Here is a 12,195-nt window from a genome sequence, read left to right on the forward strand (position 1 = left end):
GCTGCAGGTGCGACAGCCTTCAGTCAAATGCGAGACACAGGCCCCACCAATCATTCAGGGGCAGCAATCATTAATTAAGGATCTTGATTTGAAGCTTTCGTGACTGCAGGAATCCATACTCTTTGGTTCTTTCGGTAAAGTCACGTAGGTAGAAATAAAATAAAACAAATCACGGCGTTTCGATCGCAACACAAGCGGTCGTCATCAGGCAGAATATTCATTCAGGACGTTCACAACGCGGAGAGACTTTTAATTTTAACGACCGAAATTAAGTCCACGCCATTCCTTTTGCTTCCACGACAGGCGTTAAACTTCAAAACCAACATTTTTTCGTACGGTTCACAGCAATGACGACGATTCCGTCAAAATTTGCAGGCAGAGGTGGGTGGACGCGTCTCCACCTAGCGTTGACGTGAGAGACAGACAGCAGAAACCCCGACCGCCGATTTTTTTCCGCATGTTCATCTTTAGCGAATGCAGTCCATGGGGGGGGAGGGGTAGCTGAGTTGATGACTGGTGGTGATGCTGGTGTGAACGATAGAGCGATCGATGATAAATACCGTAAGAGACTCCTCTACTTACAAACAAATCGACTTACGAACTTTCAGAGGTACGAACAAACCTGTCCGTATGCCCAGTTGCAGCTGTTCAATATGCTATTGCCTGTTACAAGTTGATTTATGAAGAGAAGAAGAGAGCAACTGTGCTGACATTTCTTGGTAAGTTTTTTTCAAGAGAGTACAGAGGAAACACGAGCACCAAGGGAACGAGCATCTACATCTGCAGAACATGAAGAACCAGTGGCATCTACATCTGCAGAACATGAAGAACCAGTGGCATCTTCATCTGCAGAACATGAAGAACCAGTGGCATCTACATCTGCAGAACATGAAGAACCAGTGGCATCTACATCTGCAGGACATGAAGAACCAGTGGCATCTATATCTGCAGAACATGAAGAACCAGTGGCATCTACATCTGCAGAACATGAAGAACCAGTGGCATCTACATCTGCAGAACATAAAGAACCAGTGGCATCTAAATCTGCAGGACATAAAGAACCAGTGGCATCTATATCTGCAGGACATGAAGAACCAGTGGCATCTACATCTGCAGAACATAAAGAACCAGTTACATCTACATCTGCAGGACATAAAGAACCAGTGGCATCTACATCTGCAGAACATGAAGAACCAGTGGCATCTTCATCTGCAGAACATGAAGAACCAGTGGCATCTACATCTGCAGAACATGAAGAACCAGTAACATCTACATCTGCAGAACATGAAGAACCAGTGGCATCTACATCTGCAGAACATAAAGAACTAGTGGCATCTACATCTGCAGAACATGAAGAACTTGTGTATCTACATCTGCAGAACATGAAGAACCAGTGGCATCTACATCTACAGAACGTGACGAACCAGTGGCATCTACATCTGCAGGACATAAAGACCCAGTGGCATCTACATCTGCAGAAGATGAAAAATCAGTGACATCTACAGGAGATTATACAACTGTTAAAGCCATTCCCCGTGTTTAGTGTACATGCCGGAGTAAAACATGGACATGCGAACAAATGGACTTACGAACAGAACTCATATAACCTAACTCGTTCGTAAGTGGAAGGGTTTACAAGGTCACAAGACCGCGGGTTAGCACAGAGGTTTGTCTGTGCAGCGTCACAACCATAACAACGCACAATGAAAACGATATTTAAAACATTTCAATATATAAAAAGAGTAAAGACGAACAAAACTCAGACATTTATTTCGTATTTTTTAAATAAATAACAAGTCGACAGGACGAATCGTCCACCATAACGATCCAAGTCGTTACAAAGTACTAACTCTACACTCGTCACCTTCGTTACCACGGCCAGCCAAGGCCCCCTCCTCCTTTTCTGTCCTTACTTACGAACAACTCCTCTATCATTTTTCATTGCTGGAGGGGTTGCCCCTCTACCTGAAAATCCTAGCTCCGCCATTGCATAGGCCCGGTTCCAGCTCCTCACAGATTAACGGGGGGGGGGTCAGTAGAACAGCTGTTGTGGGGGGCCACCATCACAGCGAGTGATTCACCGCTAGGGAGCAACATGAACTTGGTTGTGCCGGGGGGGGGGGGGCATTTCGTGGTGCAGGGCCCCCTCCAGCATCCGCCTAGCACGGGCTCTGTATGAAATTCAGGCCAGCCTGTGAAGCGCAATCCCCAGTAAAACATCGAATGTTAGTCCAACGTTCGTCCAAAGTTGTATGAATGTTGAAATTGTCGCACCGTACGTAGCCAACCGTGCTAATTGCAGGTGCGAGGCAAGGACAAACTAAACACAAAAACGCATTTCTGAAGAAACTAGTATTCAATCTAGATTATTTAACACTTCACAGCTCCAGTAGCTTCCTAACTTCGGAAGAGCGTTCCAGAAAGCGCGGCGTGAAGCGGTGACCCGTCCTTGTCCGACGGCCAGCCGAAAAAGCCGCTGCTGCGTGGATGACCGAAGTCCTGCGTGATGATGGCTGTTTATGCTCCACCAACGGTTGCAAGCGTATACAGCATATGCCATCGTTGGCCCAACGTTGCACGTTTTACCGGGTTGGCAACGGTGCAATTCTGGCTCCACCCCCAGAGTATCAGTCAAACTTGAGCTGATTGAAATTATGGCAACGCGATGTCGGGAGGAGGGTTGGCGGGGGAGGGGGGGGGCAGCTCGAGTTTGTCCCGCAGCTGTCGCTGGGTCGATCCCCGGCGTTGCACGACCCCCGGTTGAAGCGCCGACCGAGCTGGCGCGATTCCCACGTCGGTCGACGCGCGTGCGTACACGTACAGCCGATTTCAATCAAATCACTCCGCACTCACAATTTTTTTAAAAAAAGTTTAATAGTTCATATCCTCCATGCAATTCCTTTCCCTGAGAAGCTTTGCTCTAAACAATGTTTCCAAAGTAATCGATAAGGGGTCCGTTTAACTTGCGTGCTTATCGACAGAGGCAAAAGGTGTCGTCGGCTCGCTCACGCCACTGTTGGTCGAAGGTCCTCCACAGGTATACGGCCAACTCTCCCACATTGGGGCCAGACATCTAAAAGAGGTGGGAGTACCCACACATTTTACCCCACCACGCGTAACCTGCAGATCGACCACGATGGGTGGACAGAGGCGCAGAGGGGGGGGGGGGATGTGAATTTAAGAAAAAAACTTGCACCGTTGTTTCAACTGCCGCGCCTGGAGATCAAACCGTTGACCCACTGGATTGCGAGTCCAGTGTTGCTGCCTATTGCATCACCGCGGCAGCACCCTCGTGATGATGATAACTTGCAAAGATTTTTTAATAACCGTCTCCTGGATGAGCGATTCGCTGCACGTATCGCGAGCGCAAGATTCTCCATCGAAGTTTTGATGAAGCGTTGCATTGCTAATTGATGTGCGGGCGCACAGGCACACAAGCACATTAAAATGAGGTTCGCAACATTTAAGCTTTAAAAAAAATTCCCAGAAATTTCTTTAAAAGAAATTTAAAACACACAAGCAGTCGTAATAATGATTATGATAATAAGAACGTTAACGTTGTAACATTTTGTACGTCTAACTCGTATCCGTAGTCATCCTGGTTGAGGGTTAATCAACCGTGTTTGTGAAGAAATAACGAAATATTTATTTTCCAACGCGTGGCACTGTTTCTATTTATCAGCTGCTCCTCACTTGCCAGGGGCGTGTGACTCCGTGCACTCGTGACCGCAAGCACGTCGGAGCACGTAAACCAAATACTTCAAGACATTTAAATCGATGGCACATTTTACATCGTCACCCCCCTTCTACGGGGGTAATCACCATCGTCGTCACTTAGCATTTGTACCGTGCTCTCCATGCAGGATACCTCCAAGCGTCCTGCGGAAGTCCAGCCGAGGGGGGACCCACGGTGGCAGCCGTCCACCATGTGCAGTGCAAGCTGGACGCAGCATCGGCCAGAAAATGGCGAGATGTGAACTACCTCGCCTGGTATGGAGAAGGTCGTGGGCTCGATCACGACCGGGACAATGCCCTCATATTTTGAGTTTGCGTGTTCTCTCTCTCCGTGGTCGCGTGGATTTTTCTCCGGATCCTTCGGGTTTTCCCTCCAAATTTAGAATTAACGTGCTTTACATTTCCACATGATAAAACACTTCGAGTGAGGTATCACTTGTGACCAGGTAGCTTCTGAAAAAGAGCTATATAAATTTTGATTTAAAGCTTTCGTGACTGCAGGGATTCATATTCTTGGTTCTTTTGGTAAAGTCACGTAGAAGGGAAACAATAAAATAATAAAAATATAAAACAATACAATTCTCACGACGTTTCGACTGCAACACAAGCAATCATCATCAGGTGTGAAAAACCCGCCACTTTTTTAAAAATTTCTTGCTGTAGTTTTCACACCTGATGATGATTGCTTGTGTTGCAGTTGAAACGTTGTGAGAATTTTGTTTTATGTTTTCATTATTTTATTGTTTCCCTTCTATGTGACTTTACCGAAAGAACCAAGAACAAGAGCTATATAGTTCAGTGGGGCTTACCTGGTAAAATAAAAAAGTTTAGTTTAGTTAGGTTTGAATAGCCGGGCCGATATTGCTCATCTGGCTTTTACCAATTATGTACATTTATTAAATGTTGGAAATTGGAAATTTGGACCACGATGCTAGAAATGTTTCAAAGACTCATCTTAAATCGCTCGTTTCGAATGAGCGTGCCAAGTTGTTCGCTACGGCCGCCTGCAATCCACGAGTTGAGCATTTCGTGTGTCGAGTTTGTGCCAAGCACACTACCACGGGCAATTCCACGGGCATTACGGCGGCTCTCTCTGTCTGGGGATGCGCGAGTTGCAGTGCCACTGCGCCGCCACGTCGCGGAGGCTTGAGGGGGAGAAATTCTCGACGCGCAGGCCGACCCGGACAACCGCGCAGTCGCTTCGCGTTCCGCAAATCTCCGCATCTTCGTTCCGTCGGGGTCGTGATCCCAGGATAACCCACTGGTACGGTTGTTTAGATGTCCTTTACGCCGCTTTTGCAATACCCGTGTTTGTATTCTTTTGTCGTATAATCCTGGCCGCCGCCGTTGCCCCAGATAACCGAGACTCGACGACGGTTATTCACTGGAGGATGACGTCGGGGTTCGGGTCGGGAGAAAAATCTTCCTCTCGGAGGGCGGCATTCACCCGGATTTCCTCGAGAGAGAAGTCCCGGAGAAGCTGTCCATCCTCAAACACGATTCTCAGCAGATCCTGCACATGGCACGGACAGAGAGAGAGAGATGGTCAGAGGCCGTGAGGAATAGGAATGCATGTACACACAAATGGTGATTTCCAGACAGCAATAGGTACTGTATGAATGTGACCACAGGGGTCGGTCCTCCCATAATGCCTAGCATGTTGCATGGCGTCACCGCACGGCGTGTTCAGCACAGGATAGGAGTGCATTGAGATCTCGGTCTATGGGACACTGACGGTTTATTCTCATCCACCACACTGTCAAAAACTGCAGGTGACAACAACCCACTCACCCACTCACTTATCCACCTACCCACTCAATTAATCACTCACCCACTTACCCACCCACTCACTGCTCGCTGTGTACCCATTGATGATAATGAATACGTAATGAATATTAGATTGAGCATTGTTCATCACAAGTGTCTTTAAGGTGCTCTCTTTTATACGACATACATGTTGAGCTCATTAACAGGGCCTTCATTCCTCTCAGCAGAGTTATGGTCTCGAAAGGGAGGCTTTCATTCTCATGTCAAGAAATATATAAATAAGAGATATCGCACCTGAGAACTTCACGGGACATAGGCCCTTTGTCAGAAATAAGTTAGTTAAAATGTTGGTCCTTGTGTAGTCACATAGAATCGCTCACTTAGCAGCATAGAATTGTTGCTGGCAGGGAAGGGAATCTGAAATTACAGCAGCCATGACTGACAGCAGGTCACGTGATAGACCAGAGAGAGGGATGTAGGGGAAAGGTGCACGTGAGGGAAGCCCGGGAACCCCCTAGTAGGTTACAGAAAGGGGGCGTGGCTGGGGCGGTGCAAGGCCACGCTGGGAAGATAAAAGGGGACCTCGAGCGGAGGCTCGGGGCTGTTGCCTGGAGCGGGATCCCCTCGTCGCGCTGCCGGAGCCTTCGCCGCTGTCTTCACCATCTCGGCGTCGTCAGTCAGGCAGTCTGCCAGCTGTCCTGACTGGCAGCTGTAGTTAATAAGTGTGAACTTTTAAGGCTGTTAATAAACAGAGTGCCTCCTACTGTTAGTGTCTCTGAGTCAGTCACTACACTTGCAAGAAGTAGCAAACATCATACATGTGCAGTGGTGTATTCACACGGACACTTTTAGCTTTTCTCCTGTGTCATTGTATTACTTCGCATCCCGTATGAATGCTCCTCGCACTAACACAACACAGCCTTGCTCCCAACTCCCTCTCTCTGCTAGCCTGTCACTCTACACTCCGCTAGCCTGTCACTCCATACTCCGTGAGCCTGTCACTCCATACTCCGTGAGCCTGTCACTCCATACTCCGTGAGCCTGTCACTCCATACTCCATTAGCCTGTCACTCCATACTCCGGTAGCCTGTCACTCTGTACTCCGCAAGCCTGTCACTCCATACTCCGTTAGCCTGTCACTCTATACTCCGCTAACCTGTCACTCTTCTCTCACACCTCCACCTCGTCCTTGCCCCAGCAGGGGATCAGACAACACCGCTGGGGAGGACGAGGTGTAGAGGGCGAGGTGTAGAGGTCAAGGTCCCAGGCTTCTTCTCCCCGGCTCTTGTCCTCTTCATTCCTTCAGCTCCAACCAACAACCCCGAGTTGCTCCGCACACACCCTGATATCCCCCTCCTCTTTAAGGGTCCTCAGTTACACCCTATTAAGCTGGTGCCTCACCGGTGCCTCCTGCACGTGCTCTCTTAACATCTCCATCTCCCGCCTCTCTGGCGTCTACCCCGTGTTCCCACGCTCGCACCTGCCTGTCCCCCAAATGCACCCTGTTAATTACTGCTTTCCCCCTAATTGCAGGCACCTCTCTGGCGGCCACTCCATGTCTTTACGCTTGCACCTGCTCGCCCTCAAATGCACCCGACAGGGTGCCATCTGTTGACCAGGAGGGATAATCACGGGTATGGGTGTGTTATATAATAACCAATAACCAATTATAAGGGGGGCGTAACTGGGTTAAAGGTTAAATGCGGGGTCAGTCGGGAAGCTCCGGGAACCTACTCGAAGGTTCTAGAAGGGGGCGTGGCCAGAAGCGGGGCGTGGCCACGCCGAGGAGTATATAGGGGGGAAGTGACCGAAGGTTCGGGGCTGTCATGGGGTCCGGGCCCTGGCTGCCGTCGCTGTCTTCGCCGTCATCTCTTCTTCATCGTCCGGCCGCGTGGCCGATCCACTGTACGGCTCCCATCGTCGTCGTCATCGCTATATTAGTCAGCCAGCTATAGAGTTAGATGCCGACGATGGGGCTGTGTGGATGGGTCAGCTATGCATAGCCCCGTATATATATGTGTTGCTCAGTGATTGTGCCTGTAAGTGTGAGAAATAAATAAGGAGCCCTCTACACGTCGTGTCTCGGAAGTCGCTCACTACACTTGGTTATAACATCCAGCCTCCAAGTCCAAAGACTTAGGTTCTACATCGTCTAGTTGAATTAACAGTAATTAATATTCATGAGAAGGGGCGTGATTTCAAGATTGGAAATTTCCATTTAATATTAAACTCTTTGTTCTCAAGTCAGTCTATGCGAAGGGCATGGCTCCCATGGGCGACCTCACCAAGATAATCGACTGGCAAAACGATAATTGTTCTGATATATTACTGGTAGAATTATTGTTTCTTGATATATTGTTCGGCCTGTTGTGATGTGCACAGTCTTTGTTTTTCCAGACTGGTAGAGGACCATTTGGTTTTTCCGATATTTTCTGCATTCTGTTAAGTTCTTGGAGAGTACATTTTTTAGTTCTAACGCTGGTGCGTTCCCATATTTTGTTAAGGCTATATAATAAGGTTTGCATATCTTTTAGTAGTTGCAAATGTGGGTTGGTTTTGATATTCTGTTAAGGAGTGCAACACATATACGTGGGCACATTGCTACGTCTTTGCTTTGTGAGTCTGATATAAGGCATATCGAGTCTGATTTATCGCCTGAGAGGTGAAAGGTCAGAGTGGTGCAGAAACCTTCGTGCCTGACACTGAAGACAACGCGGGGGCGGGGCGGGGGTGATGGGCATCTGACTTACACCAGCGTGGGCATGACCAGCGGTCTACGAGCCTCATCAGCGATTGGGGCTCCAGCGCAGCACACACCGAAGGAGCGAACTGCACCCTCACTGGCAGACTAACATCGCCCATAGAGACAGTGCATGCAGAGGCTTAGCCGGCTGCAGACTGTCTGAGTGATTGCAAGCCAAGAACGGCGAGAGACTGCTACCTTAACCTCACCAATGCGGAGGAGGTATTGGTGCTTGCTCACAGAGGAAACATCTAGCGGTTATCTTGTAACAGATATTTTCTACTTATAACAATACTTCATGACATCACTGAAGAGGGGGGAGTACTTTAGAGGGCTCATACGTTAGCTGCTTATACATCTAGACATTCATACTTGTCTTTATCATATATTGGTTCCTACAGTTGCGTTAGTTGGTCGCGTGTTTTTCATGCATACTGTAGAAGTATAATGATGCAGAGTTGACGTGATTATGGCACTAGTTGATGCTTTGATCTATTAAATATTCAGGTTTGTAGTGTACTGAGTGTCCGAGTGGTTTATTACTATTTCATGGGTCGTATTGCTTGAAAAGGCCTGTACTGCTGGACAGATCTATGAACCTGGTATCAATTGTGGAGGTGGTCTTATAATTGATGTACGAAAACCCCTAGACACGAGCTTGCGAGAATCAATTAATTTAGATATCAATATTGTAAGACCATCCACATACAACAGCACCACGCTGCAGGTCACCTCACTTCTCTTTCTCCTTCTTCCCTCACACTGCTCCACCTTTGATTTCCCTCACGCCATCATCTTCTCTCCCGCCCCCCCGCCCCTTCACCGCTCTCACAGCCCTACTCATCAACACACGTGTTAACTCTCACCTATTACAACTTCGACAGCGCTGTTTGTTGCTGGACGCTTTACGTTTCTGAGCCTACGGCTCGGCAACTGCGAGGGCCGATATTTCCCGTTACCCACCATGACGATATCCAACTCTGTCGTCCGGGCGTGCACCTTGCTCCCATTATGCGGATATGAGGAGTAACCCAGAAGCTGGCGGAAATTCATCCACTTATGTGCACTCATCTGTATGATTGACCCGACCCAAAGTGACTGGAAAGTGGTCCCACAAAGTAGCGTCGTGCATCCTCGTGTATCTGTGCATCCTCGTGTAGAAGTGCATCCTCGTGTATCTGTGCATCCACGTGTATCTGTGCATCCTCGTGTAGAAGTGCATCCTCGTGTATCTGTGCATCCTCGTGTAGACGTGCATCCTCGGGCATTTGCACAAACGTGGAAGACGTAAAACCCAAAAGTGGCGGCAAAATTCGTCCCGTCACCCCCGCACGTCCCCCTCGCATGCACTGGGTTTCCTACGGGTGCTCCGGTTTCCTCCCGCATTAATAAAACCCTCATTCATTGCCTGAAAATATCTTAATATATAGAGCACTGCAGAGCTTAGGCAATTGTCGGCACCGGTTCACCACTTGGCTGCTCACCAGCTTCTCTGTGGTTCCTCAGTGTTTGTGAGATACAATTTAGTTGTTAGTTATACAACTAAATATTTAGATTATTACGCGTATATATATTCTCATTTCATGATCTATTTACTCCTGGATAAAGGCATCCCAAAAACATCATCATCTCTCCTGGCTTTGCAGCATTTCCGAAAAAGTAACGTGATGGGGCATTTCGTGTAAAATTATAAACGATTTCAACTATAAACTACTTAAATTTTACCAGTAAGACCCAGTGAGCTACGTAGCTCTTTTTCAGAAGCGACCTGGCCACAAATGATAGCTCAATGAAGTCACTTATCATGTGGAATTCATAGCAGCTAAATAACACTAAACGCATGTTTCTAAATGTGGAGGCAAAACGCGGAGGACCTGGAGAAAAATCCACGTGGCCACGGGGAGAAAGAACACGCAAACTCCAAATATACAGCAAGGGTCAGGGTCAGGATCGAACCTACGACCTCTTGCATACCAGCCAAGGAAGTTAACATATCCTAGCCACCGTGGCTCCTCAGGCTGCACGCCGACCACGCCCTGCCACCGCGTTTACCGTGTCCTGATCTCCCTTGCCGCCCTCCACGGTCACCAGCTGCCCATCGATGGTCTTCTGCAGGGACAGCTGTCCCCGCTTGGAGCACTTGCTGGGGTCTGTCACTGGCTGCTTGTAAACATCGACCTGCAGGCACACACACACACACACACCCACGGTTCCTCCACCAGGATATCCCATAGGCACCCGAGCACCCTACAGCACCCAACCCATTCCATAGAAAACACCGAATGCAACACCACTCAACTATCCTACAACGACCATTCATTGAACATCATATGCACACCGTTCCTAACAGAACTTGCTCCAAGAGTCTGTTAAACGCCTATACGGGGGCTCTGTCTTTGTGTCTGTCCGGACCTGGGCTTCCCCTAGATGGACTCAGACTTAAATGAGCACCTGGTGCGGTGCGCACACATTGTCACTTGCCTCCCTCGTGCGCCGTGCCGGCCACCATTTGGTGCTACTCGCTAACCAACGGCACTTGCCCCAAAGGTCCGTTAAGGCTACGCGGGGGATCTTTGCCATTGGCGCCCACCCCTTGTCCGTCGAACTCGGCGTAGCTGCACTTGAAGCAGCAGTTGAGGGTGTCGCGGTTGACTTTCTGCAGCAGGGAACCGCCGCTCCCAAAGAACAGGTTCGCAGCACTCCAGCCGGCATTCTCCACCGCGTCCAGAACCTGCCAGCGGATAGCGAGCCGTGTACACAACAAGAACGATAAGAAAAAGGCAACGTTGGATATCTTGAACTTGTGATGAGAAAACGATAAATGATATGAGTGAGTTTTGACTAGGACAATTATTAGGCACCACAAGTAGCTGAGGAAGGCAAGGAATTAAGTTACAGAAGCGACTTGAACAACTGGACGCAAATGGAAGGAGCATCCTATACAATGCTATTGAGTAAATATCACGGACGGCGCTAAATGGAAGGAAGGAGATGATCACCAACGTTTTTTTAAAAAGGACACAGCTTACGTAGATAGAGATGTACACTAACATCACCCATAGACTAACATGGCACATAGACTAACATCGCCCATAGACTCACATTGCCCATAGACTAACATTGCCCATAGACTAACATCACCCATAGACTAACATCGCCCATGGACTAACATCACCCATAGACTAACATTGCCCATAGACTAACATCGCCCATAGACTAACATCGCCCACAGACTAACATCGCCCATAGACTAACATCGCCCATGGACTAACATCGCCCATAGACTAACATTGCCCATAGACTAACATTGCCCATAGACTCACATTGCCCATAGACTAACATCGCCCACAGACTAACATTGCCCATAGACTAACATCACCCATAGACTAACATCGCCCATAGACTAACATGGCCCATATACTAACATTGCCCATATACTAACATCGCCCATAGACTAACATTGCCCATAGACTCACATTGCCCATAGACTAACATCGCCCATAGACTAACATTGCCCATAGACTAACATTGCCCATAGACTAACATCGCCCATAGACTAACATGGCCCATATACTAACATTGCCCATATACTAACATCGCCCATAGACTAACATTGCCCATAGACTCACATTGCCCATAGACTAACATCGCCCATAGACTAATATCGCCCATAGACTAACATCAACTATAGACTAACATTGCCCATAGACTAACATTGCCCATAGTCTAGCATTGCCCATAGACTAACACTGCCCATAGACTAACACTGCCCATAGACTAACATTGCCCATAGACTAACACTGCCCATAGACTAACATGCCCCATAGACTAACATTGCCCACGGACTAACATCGCCCATAGACTAACATCAACTATAGACTAACATCGCCCATAGACTAACATCACCCATAGACTAACATGGCCCATATACTAACATTGCCCATAGACTC

At 48.2% G+C, this 12,195-nt stretch overlaps 1 protein-coding gene across 2 annotated transcripts in view; it reads right to left on the minus strand.

Annotated features, from left to right (window-relative positions):
* Positions 1-2,824: 2,824 nt before the first annotated feature.
* Positions 2,825-12,195, minus strand: part of LOC116952276 (nicotinamide phosphoribosyltransferase-like) — a 34,038-nt gene continuing 24,667 nt past the window's right edge. For both annotated transcript variants that reach the window (XM_032971478.2, XM_032971477.2), the window contains exons 9-11: positions 10,836-10,976; positions 10,298-10,423; positions 2,825-5,248 (exon numbers count right to left, since the gene is read on the minus strand). In XM_032971478.2, coding sequence (XP_032827369.1) covers positions 5,117-5,248; positions 10,298-10,423; positions 10,836-10,976 — 399 coding nt within the window. In that variant the 3' untranslated portion in view covers positions 2,825-5,116. The remainder of the gene's footprint in view (positions 5,249-10,297; positions 10,424-10,835; positions 10,977-12,195) is intronic.

Source organism: Petromyzon marinus, chromosome 46, assembly GCF_048934315.1.
Source record: "Petromyzon marinus isolate PM22_M1 ecotype Great Lakes invasive population chromosome 46, UKy_Petmar_22M1.pri1.0, whole genome shotgun sequence".
Taxonomy (NCBI): Eukaryota; Metazoa; Chordata; class Hyperoartia; order Petromyzontiformes; family Petromyzontidae; genus Petromyzon; species Petromyzon marinus.